The sequence below is a fragment of the Pseudophryne corroboree genome, chromosome 12, assembly GCF_028390025.1.
Source record: "Pseudophryne corroboree isolate aPseCor3 chromosome 12, aPseCor3.hap2, whole genome shotgun sequence".
NCBI lineage: Eukaryota > Metazoa > Chordata > Amphibia > Anura > Myobatrachidae > Pseudophryne > Pseudophryne corroboree.
Genome location: NC_086455.1, coordinates 144,277,573 through 144,293,934, shown reverse-complemented (window position 1 = coordinate 144,293,934; position 16,362 = coordinate 144,277,573). Strand labels below are relative to the sequence as shown.

General features: G+C 48.7%; 1 protein-coding gene across 3 annotated transcripts in view; it reads left to right on the top strand.

The window, feature by feature from the left end:
• Positions 1-16,362, top strand: part of G2E3 (G2/M-phase specific E3 ubiquitin protein ligase) — an 80,868-nt gene that overhangs the window by 31,050 nt on the left and 33,456 nt on the right. For all 3 annotated transcript variants that reach the window (XM_063948151.1, XM_063948153.1, XM_063948152.1), the window contains exon 7: positions 12,414-12,520. In XM_063948151.1, the coding sequence (XP_063804221.1) occupies positions 12,414-12,520 (107 nt within the window). The remainder of the gene's footprint in view (positions 1-12,413; positions 12,521-16,362) is intronic.

The window sequence follows — 16,362 nt, the reverse complement described above, 5'->3', positions numbered from 1 at the left end:
TGGCCATCGGCTGTGCTGCAAGGCCAACGCGGTATGTCTGTGAACGACTGAGTTCACAGACATACCGCCCGTACACACTGGCCGACGGACCTGCGGTATATCGGCTGTTCAATAGAACGGCCAATATATCGGCCAGTGTGTACGGGCCTTTAGGCTCATTGTAGTCTAGTACTAGCCACTCATTGTAACAAATATCTATTTAATAGATTGCAGATACCGTGGAAGTGAGGACAATGTGAAGAAGTGCTGTTGAGTCTTCTAGAAATGAAATCCATGTATAGATTGTGTGGTTTGGATCCAGCAATATGTTTTGTCTTTTAACACTGTAATAAACCTGGCATTTACTGTTCAGAGTTTATTGGGGATATTCTGCAAGATTATTTCTCTAACGTCCTAGTGGATGCTGGGGACTCCGAAAGGACCATGGGGAATAGCGGCTCCGCAGGAGACTGGGCACAAAGTAAAAGCTTTAGGACTAGCTGGTGTGCACTGGCTCCTCCCCCTATGACCCTCCTCCAAGCCTCAGTTAGATTTTGTGCCCGAACGAGAAGGGTGCAATCTAGGTGGCTCTCCTGAGCTGCTTAGAGTAAAAGTTTAAATAGGTTTTCTCTAACGTCCTAAGTGGATGCTGGGACTCCGTAAGGACCATGGGGAATAGCGGCTCCGCAGGAGACAGGGCACAAAATAAAAGCTTAAGATATCAGGTGGTGTGCACTGGCTCCTCCCCCTATGACCCTCCTCCAAGCCAGTTAGATTTTTGTGCCCGGCCGAGAAGGATGCAAACTAGGTAGCTCTCCAGAGCTGCTTAGAATAAAAGTTTAGTTAGGTTTTTTTATTTTCAGTGAGTCCTGCTGGCAACAGGCTCACTGCATCGTGGGACTAAGGGGAGAAGAAGCGAACTCACCTGAGTGCAGAGTGGATTGGGCTTCTTAGGCTACTGGACGTTAGCTCCAGAGGGACGATCACAGGTTCAGCCTGGATGGGTCACCGGAGCCGCGCCGCCGTCCCCCTTACAGAGCCAGAAGAGACGAAGGTCCGGTGAAAGCGGCGGCAGAAGACATCCTGTCTTCAAGACTAAGGTAGCGCACAGCACCGCAGCTGTGCGCCATTGCTCTCAGCACACTTCACACTCCGGTCACTGAGGGTGCAGGGCGCTGGGGGGGAGCGCCCTGAGACGCAATATAACACACATATACCTTAGCTGGCAAAAGGAATACATCACATATAGCTCCAGGGCTATATGGATGTATTTTTTCCCCTGCCATTTTACACAAAAAAGCGGGAGTTAAGGACGTCGTGAAGGGGCGGGGCCTATCTCCTCAGCACACTGGCGCCATTATTCCCTCACAGCTCCGCTGGAAGGACGGCTCCCTGATTCTCCCCTGCAGTACTGCATCTGATTCAGGGTAAAAAAGAGAAGGGGGGGCATTTTGGCAGCAAATAACTAGATTAACAGCAGCTATAAGGGATTAACACTTATATAAGGTTATCCCTGTATATATATATATAGCGCTGGGTGTGTGCTGGCAGACTCTCCCTCTGTCTCTCCAAAGGGCTAAGTAGGGTCCTGTCCTCTATCAGAGCATTCCCGGTGTGTGTGCTGTGTGTCGGTACGCGTGTGTCGACATGTATGAGGAGGAAAATGAGGTGGAGGCGGAGCAGTTGCCTGTGTTAGTGATGTCACCCCCTAGGGAGTCGACACCTGACTGGATGATTGTGTTTAAGCAATTAAGTGATAATGTCAGCAATTTACAAAAAACTGTTGACGACATGAGAAAGCCGGCAAATCAATTAGTGCCTGTTCAGGCGTCTCCGACACCCTCAGGGGCCCTAAAACGGCCGCTACCTCAGTGGGTCGACACGGATCCAGATACAGATACTGAATCTAGTGTCGACGGTGACGAGACAAACGTAATGTCCAGTAGGGCCACACGTTACATGATCACGGCAATGAAAGAGGCATTGAACCTTTCTGACACTACAAATACCTCAAAGGCGGGTATTATGTGGGGTGTGAAAAAACTGCCAATAGTTTTTCCTGAGTCTGAGGAAATAAATGAGGTGTGTGATAAAGCGTGGGTTTCCCCCGATAAAAAAACAGCTAATTTCTAATAAGTTATTAGCACTATACCCTTTCCCGCCAGAGGTTAGGGCACGGTGGGAAACACCCCCTAGGGTAGATAAGGCGCTCACACGTTTATCTAAACAAGTAGCGTTACCGTCCCCTGATACGGCCACCCTCAAAGAACCAGCTGATAGGAGGCTGGAAAATATCCTGAAAAGTATATACACACATACTGGTGTTATACTGCGACCAGCAATCGCATCAGCCTGGATGTGCAGTGCTGGAGTCGCATGGGCGGATTCCCTGACTGAGAATATTGATACCCTGGATAGGGACAATATTCTGTTAACTATAGAACATTTAAAGGATGCATTGCTATATATGCGTGATGCGCAGAGGGATATTTGTACCCTGGCATCAAGAGTAAGCGCAATGTCCATCTCTGCCAGAAGAGCATTATGGACCAGACAGTGGTCAGGGGACGCAGATTCCAAACGGCACATGGAAGTATTGCCGTATAAGGGGGAGGAGTTATTTGGGGCTGGTCTAACAGACCTGGTGGCCACGGCAACGGCTGGAAAATCCACCTTTTTACCCCAGTTTACTTCACATCAACAGAAAAAGACACAGTCTTTTCAAACTCAGTCCTTTCGTTCCCATAAGTACAAGCGAGCAAAAGGTCACTCTTTTCTGCCCAAGGGCAGAGGAAGAGGAAAAAGGCAGCACCATGCAGCCGCTTCCCAGGAGCAGAAGCCCTCCCCTGCTTCTGCCAAGTCTTCAGCATGACGCTGGGGCTTTACAAGCAGACTCAGACAAAACCAAAGTCTCCCTCTGACAGGGAGGCAGTTCTGGAAGCCATTCACAAGCTGTACTCCCAGCAGGTGATAATCAAGGTACCCCTCTTACAACAGGGGAAGGGGTATTATTCCACACTATTTGTGGTACCGAAGCCGGACGGGTCGGTGAGACCAATATTAAATCTAAAATCTTTGAACACTTGCATAAAAAGGTTCAAATTCAAGATGGAGTCACTCAGAGCGGTGATAGCGAACCTGGAAGAGGGGGACTATATGGTGTCGCTGGACATCAAGGATGCTTATCTCCACGTCCCAATATATCCTTCTCACCAAGGGTACCTCAGGTTTGTAGTACAAAACTGTCATTATCAGTTTCAGACGCTGCCGTTTGGATTGTCCACGGCGCCTCGGGTCTTTACCAAGGTAATGGCCGAAATGATGATTCTTCTACGAAGAAAAGGCATCTTAATTATCCCTTACTTGGACGATCTCCTGATAAGGGCAAGAACCAAGGAACAGTTAGAAGTCGGAGTGGCACTATCTCAGGTAGTCGCAGCTGATTCCAACGACACGTCTACTGTTCTTAGGAATGATTCTGGACACTGTCCAGAAGAAGGTGTTTCTCCCGGAGGAGAAGGCCAGGGAGTTATCCGAGCTAGTCCGGAACCTCCTAAAACCAGGACAGGTCTCAGTGCATCAGTGCACAAGGGTCCTGGGAAAAATGGTGGCTTCTTACGAAGCGATTCCATTCGGAAGATTCCATGCAAGAACTTTTCAGTGGGATCTACTGGGAAAATGGTCCGGATCGCATCTTCAGATGCATCAACGGATAACCCTGTCGCCAAGGACAAGGGTGTCTCTCCTGTGGTGGCTTCAGAGGGCTCATCTACTAGAGGGCCGCAGATTTGGCATTCAGGATTGGATCCTGGTAACCACGGATGCCAGCCTGAGAGGCTGGGGAGCAGTCACACAGGGAAGGAATTTCCAGGGCTTGTGGTCAAGCATGGAAACATCTCTTCATATAAACATTCTAGAACTAAGGGCCATTTACAATGCCTTAATTCAAGCAAAACCTCTGCTTCAGGGTCAGGCGGTGTTGATCCAGTCGGACAACATCACGTCAGTCGCCCACATAAACAGACAGGGCGGCACGAGAAGCAGGAGGGCAATGGCAGAAACTGCAAGGATTCTTCGCTGGGCGGAAAATCATGTGATAGCACTGTCAGCAGTGTTCATTCCGGGAGTGGACAACTGGGAAGCAGACTTCCTCAGCAGACACGACCTTCACCCGGGAGAGTGGGGACTTCACCCAGAAGTCTTCCACCAAATTGTAAACCGTTGGGAAAGACCAAAGGTGGACATGATGGCGTCACGTCTAAACAAAAAACTGGACAGATATTGCGCCAGGTCAAGGGACCCTCAGGCAATAGCAGTGGACGCTCTGGTAACGCCGTGGGTGTACCAGTCAGTGTATGTATTCCCTCCTCTGCCCCTCATACCGAAAGTATTGAGAATCATAAGAAGGAGAGGAGTAAGAACTATACTCGTGGTTCCGGATTGGCCAAGAAGGTCTTGGTACCCGGAACTTCAAGAGATGCTCACGGACGAACCGTGGCCTCTACCTCTAAGACAGGACCTGCTACTGCAGGGGCCTTGTCTGTTCCAAGACTTACCGCGGCTGCGTTTGACGGCATGGCGGTTGAACGCCGGATCCTGAAGGACAAGGGCATTCCAGAAGAAGTCATCCCTACTCTGGTAAAAGCCAGAAAGGAAGTAACCGCAAAACATTATCACCGCATTTGGCGTAAATATGTTGCGTGGTGTGAGGCCAAGAAGGCCCCTACACAGGAATTTCAACTGGGTCGTTTCTTGCATTTCCTGCAAACAGGACTGTCTATGGGCCTAAAATAGGGTCCATTAAGGTTCAAATTTCGGCCCTGTCGATATTCTTCCAGAAAGAACTGGCTTCAGTACCTGAAGTTCAGACATTTGTGAAAGGGGTGCTGCACATACAGCCTCCTTTTGTGCCTCCAGTGGCACCTTGGGATCTCAATGTTGTGTTGAGATTTCTAAAATCACACTGGTTTGAACCATTGTCTACGGTAGATTTAAAATATCTCACGTGGAAGGTGTCGATGCTGTTGGCCTTGGCTTCAGCTAGGCGTGTGTCAGAATTGGCGGCTTTATCATGTAAAAGCCCTTACCTAAATTTTCATTCTGACAGGGCGGAATTGAGGACTCGTCCTCAATTTCTACCTAAGGTGGTTTCTGCATTTCACATGAACCAACCTATTGTGGTACCTGCGGCTACTAGGGACTTAGAGGACTCTAAGTTGCTGGACGTTGTCAGGGCCTTGAAAATATGTTTCCAGGACGGCTGGAGTCAGGAAAACTGACTCGCTGTTTATCCTGTATGCACCCAACAAGCTGGGTGCTCCTGCTTCAAAGCAGACGATTGCTCGTTGGATTTGTAGTACAATTCAGCTTGCACATTCCGTGGCAGGATTGCCACAGCCAAAATCAGTAAAAGCTGATTCCACAAGGAAAGTGGGCTCATCTTGGGCGGCTGCCCGAGGGGTCTCGGCTTTACAACTTTGCCGAGCAGCTACTTGGTCAGGGGCAAACACGTTTGCTAAATTCTACAAATTTGATACCCTGGCTGAGGAGGACCTGGAGTTCTCTCATTCGGTGCTGCAGAGTCATCCGCACTCTCCCGCCCGTTTGGGAGCTTTGGTATAATCCCCATGGTCCTTACGGAGTCCCAGCATCCACTTAGGACGTTAGAGAAAATAAGATTTTACTTACCGATAAATCTATTTCTCGTAGTCCGTAGTGGATGCTGGGCGCCCATCCCTAGTGCGGATTGTCTGCAATACTTGTATATAGTTATTGTTACAAAAAATTCGGGTTATTATTGTTGAGCCATCTTTTCAGAGGCTCCTTTAAAATTATCATACTGTTAACTGGGTTCAGATCACGAGTTGTACGGTGTGATTGGTGTGGCTGGTATGAGTCTTACCCGGGATTCAATATCCTTCCTTATTATGTACGCTCGTCCGGGCACAGTATCCTAACTGGCTTGGAGGAGGGTCATAGGGGGAGGAGCCAGTGCACACCACCTGATATCTCAAGCTTTTATTTTGTGCCCTGTCTCCTGCGGAGCCGCTATTCCCCATGGTCCTTACGGAGTCCCAGCATCCACTACGGACTACGAGAAATAGATTTATCGGTAAGTAAAATCTTATTTTTTATTTTCAGTGAGACCTGCTGGCAACAGGCTCACTGCATCGAGGGACTTAGGGGAGAGAAACGAACTCACCTGCGTGCAGAGTGGATTGGGTTTCTTAGGCTACTGGACATTAGCTCCAGAGGGACGATCACAGGCCCAGCCATGGATGGGTCCCGGAGCCGCGCCGCCGGCCCCCTTACAGATGCTGAAGCAAGAAGAGGTCCATAAATCGGCGGCAGAAGACTTTCCTGTCTTCATAAGGTAGCGCACAGCACTGCAGCTGTGCGCCATTGCTCTCAGCACACTTCACACTCCGGTCACTGAGGGTGCAGGACGCTGGGGGGGGGGCGTCCTGGGAAGCAATGAATTTACCTTAGTTGGCGAAAAATACATCACATATAGCTCCTGGGCTATATGGATGTATTTAACCCCTGCCAGTTTTCCAGTAAAAAGCGGGAGAAGAGCCCGCCGTGAAGGGGGCGGGGCCTATCTCCTCAGCACACAGCGCCATTTTTCCCACACAGCTCCGCTGGTAGGAAGGCTCCCAGAATCTCCCCTGCATCCTGCAACTACAGAAACAGGGTAAAAAAGAGAGGGGGGCACTTATTTGGCAAAATAACAGATATAAGCAGCTTTTAAGGGATAGACACTTATTGTAAGGTTGTCCCTATACATATATAGCGCTCTGGTGTGTGCTGGCAAACTCTCCCTCTGTCTCCCCAAAGGGCTAAGTGGGTCCTGTCCTCTATCAGAGCATTCCCTGTGTGTGTGCTGGGTGTCGGTACGTGTGTGTCGACATGTATGAGGAGGAAAATGATGTGGAGGCGGAGCAGAGTGTCTGTAACAGTGATGTCACCCCCTAGGGGGTCGACACCTGAGTGGATGTACTGTTGAAAATTACGTGACAGTGTCAGCTCTATATAAAAAAAACAGTGGTTGACATGAGACAGCCGGCTACTCAGCTTGTGCCTGTCCAGACGTCTCATAGGCCGTCAGGCAGATGGCAGATACAGACGCCGACACGGATACTGACTCCTGTGTCGACGGTGAAGAGACAACCGTGATTTCCAGTAGGGCCACACGTTACATGATTGAGACAATGGAAAATGTTTTATACATTTCTGATAATAAGAGTACCACCAAAAAAGGGGTATTATGTTCGGTGAGGGAAAAACTACCTGTAGTTTTCCTGAATCTGAGAAATAAAATGTGTGATGCTGCGTGGGTTTCCCCCCGATAACAATTAATAATTTCTTAAAAAGTATTGGCTGCATACCCTTTCCCGCCAGAGGTTAGGATGCATTGGGAAACACCCCCTAGGGGGGATAAGGCGCTCACACGCTTGTAAGAACAAGGGCTCTACCCTCTCATGAGATGGCCGCCCTTAAGGATCCTGCTGATAGAAAGCAGGAGGGTATCCAAAAAAAGGTATTTACACACTGGTGTTATACTGCGACCAGCTATCGCCTCAGCCTGGAGGTGCAGTGCTGGGTTGGCATGGTCGGATTCCCTGACTGGAAATATTGATATCCTAGATAATGATAGTATATTATTGCCTATAGAGCATTTAAAAGATGCATTTCTATATATGCATGATGCACAGCGGAATAATTGCCGACTGGCATCAAGTATAAGTGCGTTGTCCAATTCTACCAGTAAAATGGTCAGGTGATGCGGATTCCAAACGTCATTTGGAAGTATTGCCTTTGAAAGGGGACATTTGGGGTCGGTCTTTTAGACCTGGTGGCCACGGCAACAGCTGGGAAATCCACGTTTGTACCCCAGGTCGCCTCTCAAAATAAGACGCCGTATTATCAGGCGCAGTCCTTTGTTGGCAAGCGAACAAAAGGTTCCTCTTTTCTGCTCGTGACAGAGGGAGAGGAAAAAGGCTGCAGAGATCAGCCAGTTCCCAGGAACAGAAACCCTTTCCAGCCTCTGCCAAGCCCTCAGTATGACGCTAGGGCTTTACAAGCTCAGGCACGGTGGGGGCCCGTTCTCAATGAATTTCAGTGCGCAGTGGGCTCACTCGCAAGTAGACCCCTGGATCCTTCAGGTAATATCTCAGGGGTACATATTGGAATTCGAGACGTCTCCCCCTCGCCGTTTCCAAAAGTCGACTTTACCGACGTCTCCCTCGGACAGGGAGGCAGTTTTGGAAGCCATTCACAAGCTGTATTCCCAGCAGGTGATAATCAAGGTACCCCTCCTGCAACAGGGAACGGGGTATTATTCCACACTATTGTGGTACCGAAGCCAGACGGCTCGGTGAGACCGATTCTAAAATCTAAAATCTTTGAACACTTACATACAGAGGTTCAAATTCAAGATTGAGTCACTCAGAGCAGTGATTGCGAACCTGGAAGAAGGGGACTACATGATGTCTCGGGACATCAAGGATGCTTACCTTCATGTCAAAATTTACCCTTCTCACCAAGGGTACCTCAGGTTTATGGTACAGAACTGTCACTATCAGTTCAGACGCTGCCGTAGGGATGGTCCACGGCACCCCGGGTCTTTACCAAGGTAATGGCCGAAATGATGATGTTCCTTCGAAGGAAGGGAATTTTAGTTATCCCTTACTTGGACGATTCCCTGATAAGGGTAAGATCCAGGGAACAGTTGGAGGTCGGTGTAGCACTATCTCAGATAGTGTTGCGGCAGCACGATTGGATTCTCAATATTCCAAAATCGCAGCTGGTTCCGTCGACGTGTCTTCTGTTCCTAGGGATGATCCTGGACACAGTCCAGAAAAAGGTGTTTCTCCCGGAGGAGAAAGCCAGGGAGTTATCCGAGCTAGTCAGGAACCTCCTCAAACCGAGCCAAGTCTCAGTGCATCAATGCACAAGGGTTCTGGGTAAAATGGGGGCTTCCTACGAAGCAATCCCATTTGGCAGATTCCACGCAAGAACTTTCCAGTGGGACCTGCTGGACAAATGGTCCGGGTCGCATCTTCAGATGCATCAGCGGATAACCCTGTCACCAAGGACAAGGGTGTCCCTCCTGTGGTGGTTGCAGAGTGCTCATCTTCTAGAGGGCCGCAGATTCGGCATTCAGGACTGGGTCCTGGTAACCACGGATGCCAGCCTGCGAGGCTGGGGAGCAGTCACACAGGGAAGGAATATCCAGGACTTATGGTCAAGCCTGGAGACATCACTTCACATAAATATCCTGAAGCTAAGGGACATTTACAATGCTCTAAGCTTAGCAAGACCTTTGCTTCAAGGACAGCCGGTGTTGATCCAGTCGGACAACATCACGGCAGTCACCCACGTAAACAGACAGGGTGGCACAAGAAGCAGAAGGGCAATGACAGAAGCTGCAAGGATTCTTCGCTGGGCAGAAAATCATGGGATAGCACTGTCAGCAGTATTCATTCCGGGAGTGGACAACTGGGAAGCAGACTTCCTCAGCACGACCTCCACCCGGGGAGAGTGGGGACTTCACCCAGAAGTCTTCCACAGGATTATAAACCGTTGGGAAAAACTCGACAGGTATTGCGCCAGGTCCAGGGACCCTCAGGCAATAGCTGTAGACGCTCTGGTAACACCGTGGGTGTACCAGTCAGGGTATGTGTTTCCTCCTCTGCCTCTCATACCCAAGGTACTGAGATTGATAAGATGGTGAGGAGTAAGCACTATATTCGTGGCTCCGGATTGGCCAAGAAGGACTTGGTAACCGGAACTTCAAGAGATGCTCACGGAGGATCCGTGGCCTCTACCTCTAAGAAGGGACCTGCTCCAGCAAGGACCCTGTCTGTTCCAAGACTTACCGCGGCTGCGTTTGACGGCATGGCGGTTGAACGCCGGATCCTGAAGGAAAAAGGGCATTCCGGATGAAGTCATCCCTATCCTGATCAAAGCCAGGAAGGATGTAACCGCAAAAACATTATTACCGCTATTGGCGAAAATATGTTGCGTGGTGCGAGGCCAGTAAGGCCCGACGGTGGAAATTCGACTGGGTCGATTCCTACATTTCCTGCAAACAGGAGTGTCTATGGGCCTGAAATTGGGGTCCATTAAGGTTCAAATTTCGGCCCTGTCAATTTTCTTCCAAAAAGAACTAGCTTCAGTCCCTGAAGTTCAGACGTTTGTAAAAGGGGTACTGCATATACAGCCTCCTTTTGTGCCTCCAGTGGCACTTGGGATCTCAATGTAGTTTTTTTTTTTGGATTCCAAAAGTCACATTGGTTTGAACCACTTAAATCTGTGGAGTTAAAATATCTCACATGGAAAGTGGTCATGCTGTTGGCCCTGGCCTGGGCCAGGCGCGTGTCAGAATTGGCGGCTTTATCCTGTAAAAGCCCTTATCTGATTTTCCATTCGGACAGGGCGGTATTGAGGACTCGTCCTCAATTTCTCCCTAAGGTGTTTTCAGCATTTCACTTAAACCAACCTATTGTGGTGCCTGCGGCTACTAGGGACTTGGAGGATTCCAAGTTGCTGGACGTAGTCAGGGCCCTGAAAATATGTTTCCAGGACGGCTGGAGTCAGAAAATCTGACTCGCTGTTTATCCTGTATGCACCCAACAAGCTGGGTGCTCCTGCTTCTAAGCAGACGATTGCTCGTTGGATTTGCAGTACAATTCAGCTTGCACATTCTGTGGCAGGCCTGCCACAGCCAAAATCTGTAAAAGCCCATTCCACACGGAAAGTGGGCTCATCTTGGGCGGCTGCCCGAGGGGTCTCGGCTTTACAACTTTGCCGAGCAGCTACTTGGTCAGGGGCAAACACGTTTGCTAAATTCTACAAATTTGATACCCTGGCTGAGGAGGACCTGGAGTTCTCTCATTCGGTGCTGCAGAGTCATCCGCACTCTCCCGCCCGTTTGGGAGCTTTGGTATAATCCCCATGGTCCTTTCGGAGTCCCCAGCATCCACTAGGACGTTAGAGAAAATAAGAATTTACTTACCGATAATTCTATTTCTCATAGTCCGTAGTGGATGCTGGGCGCCCATCCCAAGTGCGGATTGTCTGCATTACTTGTACATAGTTATTGTTACAAAAATCGGGTTATTGTTGTTGTGAGCCATCTTTTCAGAGGCTCCTTCTGTTATCATGCTGTTAACTGGGTTCAGATCACAAGTTGTACGGTGTGATTGGTGTGGCTGGTATGAGTCTTACCCGGGATTCAAAATCCTTCCTTATTGTGTACGCTCGTCCGGGCACAGTATCCTAACTGAGGCTTGGAGGAGGGTCATAGGGGGAGGAGCCAGTGCACACCAGCTAGTCCTAAAGCTTTTACTTTGTGCCCAGTCTCCTGCGGAGCCGCTATTCCCCATGGTCCTTTCGGAGTCCCCAGCATCCACTACGGACTATGAGAAATAGAATTATCGGTAAGTAAATTCTTATTTTCTGTGGTTCTGTGTAGTACATGCTCCACATATAGTGAGAGGGCAGGGATTCTGTGAGTGTGAATGACGGGACTCAGACAGAACTTGGCTTTGCAGTAGTCCGTTTGGGGTTTTTATTTTTGTGTAACAGAACTGCGGTTTGGGAGATCTGTTCACCTCTCTGGTGCCTGTAAACAGTGCTCCTCTGGGTGTTACCACCTTTTGAAGCGGATCTTCCCACACTTTGTCCCTAACAGTCCAGGTTTTAGGGATATCCATTCTGAAGCACACGTGGCTTAATTAGTGGGTCTGTAATTCTGATTTAACCATCTGTGCTCAAATAATCGATATACTTATAGCCTGGACTTCTAGGGTGCCTTGAAGAATGAGTTTGGGAACCACTTATCTAAACTGTTAGCAGTAGACCCGAAGCTCCTTTTTTTTTTTTTTTCTTGATAAGCGAGGCGTTCTGTGAGAATGAAGGATGTAATAGTGATTTCGTTGCATTCGTTTAGCAGTATATTTACTAAAATATGGGTTATAGATGTGGAGATGTTGCCCATAGCAACCAATCAGATTCTAGCTATTCTCTTTAAGAAGGTGTTCTCCACTTCTATAAATCCGCACTTTAGTAAATATACCCCTTATTGTGTTTCTACTTGATGTTCTTGGCACAGTCAGTCATTAAGAACTACCGACTTTTGTAGGGATGTATTATATATGGACAGAACCACGGTTATCTTGGCTAGTTTGCTGCGCCTAGGTACACCATGGTTTATTAGCTTAAGCCCTTCATCTATTGTTCTCAGCTGCAATACAATAAGAGAGAACAATACAGCAGGGGATTAAGTCCAACTGCCCAGTCTCAGTTAATCCTGTTAAAGGCCAAGATAAACATGGACCCATCTGTAGAAATTATTTAATTATCTCATTATATAATGCTGAGTCCCATGTTGTGCAACATCCCTCTCACTGTTTCTCTATCATCCACAGTACCAGGCACTGAGTGCAGGATTATTTTTCTTCCGCTGTACGGTGTGTAACAATAGGGACTTGTTCCAGAACGAGATGCTGCACATGGGAATCCACATACCAGAAAGGTTTGCCACCCATTATATATTTAGATTTATACTCCAGGGTAGTGTGAGGGTGACATACACGGTACTAAATCTGTTGGAATGGCCTGGATCAAGGCTGGAACAGCGATGTACCTAGACTGGCAATTGTGAATGAACTTACACATGCTTGTGTACCGGTTTCATTAAGATCTGGGAAAAGCTTTATTTTTCTCCAGTTAATAATTAGGAAAATGTACTCTGAGTTGTAGTGTGACTTGTATAAACCTTGTTATAATAGAGATCTGTGCTTGCCGGCTTTCATACACCAAACACTAGCTCTGACCAATAAAATATAACCCATAGACAGTAAATGAGGGCCACCAAGCATATGTAAAACGAATTCTTCCACACCGTGGATTTTCATATGTGAATTAAGCCCATAATGTCCCAGCATGGTCGCTGTCATGTGTAGAAATCTACTCTGGCTGCCGAAGATCATGGCTGCAAGAAGTGATTGATCACATTTTGAAAGAAGGTTAATTGTTAGGTTTCATTTAACAGGACAAGTGACCAAGACAATGATTTCCAAAAAGGTCTGTTCTGGGAAGACGCGTGTCTTCTAGGATGACCACGGTTTTATTACACAAAGCACTTGTCCAGCAGTTTGATGAGTGTGACATTGATGTTATCACATTTTCGGTCACTACATCTGAATCCAATTGAGCGTTTGCAGGAATTTCTGTTAGTGTTTTACCACTGCTAGGGTGGGCAATCCCGACGGGATCCCACGATTTAGGGATAAAACTGGCTGGGATTCAATCCTGGGACTGGAGCTTCCAATGCTGGGATTCAATCCCGGGGATTTCGGGATGAGAAAGCCCCCTTGTTTTTTCAATGCCAGGCAGCGTTGTGCTTCTTCAGGAGGCTCCCCCTGCTCCCAGCTGTGCACACTGCGTAGCGTGACGTGAAATCAGAGGTCACGCTGCACAGTCTGATGTCAGCAGCCCTCACTGCCCGGACCGCACCTCACCGCCTGTAGCAAGTGAACCTGCCCGCACTCCGAGGATGTTGAGTAGTTCTGTGGGCTGGGTGGGTTCGTGAAGGGGAGTAGGGGGTACTGAAGACTTTAATTTGTAAATCTTCAACCCAATCCTGGGTATCCCGGGATTGGAAAAATGTTCCGGGATTGGCCTCTCTAATCACTGCCATCATGCAGTAGCCACCTATAGAATGTTGTTGTTGTTTTTTTTTTTTTTTCGTTCATCCACTAGGGGACACTGGAGATCTAGTACAGCTGACCGGGGGGTAGCACAATCTATAAAAACAAAATTATGCACAGCTGGCTTCTCCCCTTCCTGCCCCCTAATCCCTCAGTTTGAAAAATTGTGCTTGAAGGTGGAAGCACAGAAAGGAGCTCTTGCTCCACAAAAGGTTTTTTTTTTCCTCTTACGTCCTGGGGGATACTGGGAATCCATTTAGTACCATGGGGTATAGACTAGTCCAATTGAAGCCATGGGCACTATAGAAGTTTGGTGACGTGTGCTAGCTCCTCCCTCTATGCCCCTCCTACCAGACTCAGTTTAGAAATTGTGCCCGACGGAGCTGGTCACATCTCTGGAAGCTTCTGAAGAGTTTTCTGTATTTATTTTAAGTTTGTTATTTTCAGGCAGGACTAGATGGCACCAGCCTGCCTCTTGGTACTTAGAGGGGGCGGGGGGGTGTAACGGCCCAACCGCACTAAGTGTTAATTGTTAACCTGCCAAAATCTCACCTAGAACCAACGCAGAAGCTTCATTTCCTGGGAATGATACTGGACACAGTTTCTCAGAAAGTGTTCCTTCCCTTGGAAAAGGCAATGGTGATCCTGTCGATGGTTCGGGCTGTCTTGAAGCCGACCCGAATCTCAGTACATCTGCCTTCTGGGGAAAATGGTGGCTTTTTACGAGGCAATTCAGTACGGAAGGTGCCCTTCCAGCTGGATCTGTTGGACAAATGGTCCGGATCGCATCTTCACATGAATCAGGATTCGTCTGTTGCCAAAAGCCAGGATCTCCCTCCTGTGGTGGCTACAAACTGCTCACCTAGTGGAGGGTCGAAGGTTCGGTATTCAGAATTGGATTCTATTAACCATAGACGCAAGCCTCAGAGGTTGGGGTGCAGTTTCAAGGAAGATGGTCAAGTCAGGAAGTCGTCCTTCCAATAAACATCTTGGAGCTCAGGGCCATCTACAACGCCCTTCGGCAGGCCTCCTCTCCTTCAGAATCAGGCCATTCAAGTTCATTCGGACAATGTGACTTACATAAACCGACTGGGCGGAACGAAAAGCAGAGCCGCAATGTCAGAGGTGTCAAAAATTGTCATTGGGGGGAAAAACATGCCGTGACGTTGTCGGCGATCTTCTTTCCAGGAGTAGACAACTGGGAAGCAGATTTCCTCAGCAGACACGACCTGCACCCAGGGGAATGGGGCCTCCTCCCGGAGGTGTTCCAGTGGCTGGTACGTCAGTGGGGTTAACCAAAAATCGACATGATGGCATCTCGACTCAACAAGAAGCCCAAGCTCTATTGTTCCAGGTCAAGGGACCCACAGGCTGTAGCAGTCGACGCCCTGGCAACTCCGTGGGTCTACCAACTGGTGTACTTGTTTCCTCCAATTTCTCTGATCCCAAGAGTTCTCAAAAGAACAAAAAGGGAAAGAGTTCAAGCAATTATGATTGCTCCGGACTGGCCGCGAAGGGCCTGGTATGCGGATCTTCTGGAGATGCTAATCGAAGATCCGTGGCTACTTCCTCTTTGAGAGGATCTACTGCAACAGGGCCTGTTCGTTTATCAAGACTTACCATGGCTACGTTTGACGGCATGGAAGTTGAATGGCTGATTCTAGCCAGGAGAGGGATTCCTGACCAGGTCATCCCGACTATGATCCAAGCCAGGAAGTGGGTAACGTCCAAACATTATCATCATATCTGGAAGATATGTCTCTTGATGTGAGAGCAGACAATATTCAACGGTGAATTTCATCTGGGACGTTTCCTGCTTTTTCTGCAGTCAGGAGTTGATGTGGGCCTACGCCTGGGCTCCATTAAAGTTCAGATTTCGGCTTTGTCTATTTCTTTATCATCCACTAGGGGTCACTGGAGTACTCTTGGGATATGGACGGGCGTAGCCGAACAAGGGCACTGAATATTTAAATTTAGGACCCTCCCCCCCCTCCATATCCCCGAGTACCTCAGTGTACGACCTCAGTGTTTTTTCGGTGCTCACAGCACGAACAAGGCTTGTGGTATATCCACACTTGGATTTTTATTTTTAAATTTTTTATTTTTACTTTTTATTTTTACACTTAGCACATCCCTTCCCAGTTTCTGGAAAAACATGGGTCCGGGATAGTGCCGCTGCACGGGCAGCGAATGGCGTGTCGGTCCTCACAAAGAGCACCCTCACAGCCACAGGCGCTACAAGGCAGCGCATGGCGTGTCGGTCCTCACAAAGAGCACCCTCACAGCCACAGGCAGACTGTCTCCTACTGCAACTGGACGGAGATTACAAGCCCCGTCACAGCCAGGAGGAGAGCTGAAAACTGGACGGTGCTTACAGTAAGAAGCCCCGTCACAGCCAGGATGGAAGCCCCGTCACAATCTGGACGGAGCTTACAGAAGTGCGACACTGCAAGGTATGGTGGGGGGGTCAGGGCGGTCAGCTCACGCTGCCGCCCTGCTGTGTGGGAAAAGCCTTTATTTTTACCGCCGCTTTGCCCGCCGCTTACAGAGGACCCCGCTGAACGAGAGAGCGGCCGCACGTCACTCACAGACGCCGGCCGCTCTCCCAGCCACTGTACCAGTACTCTGCCACTGTAACCGAGCGGCCGCACGTCACTCAGACGCC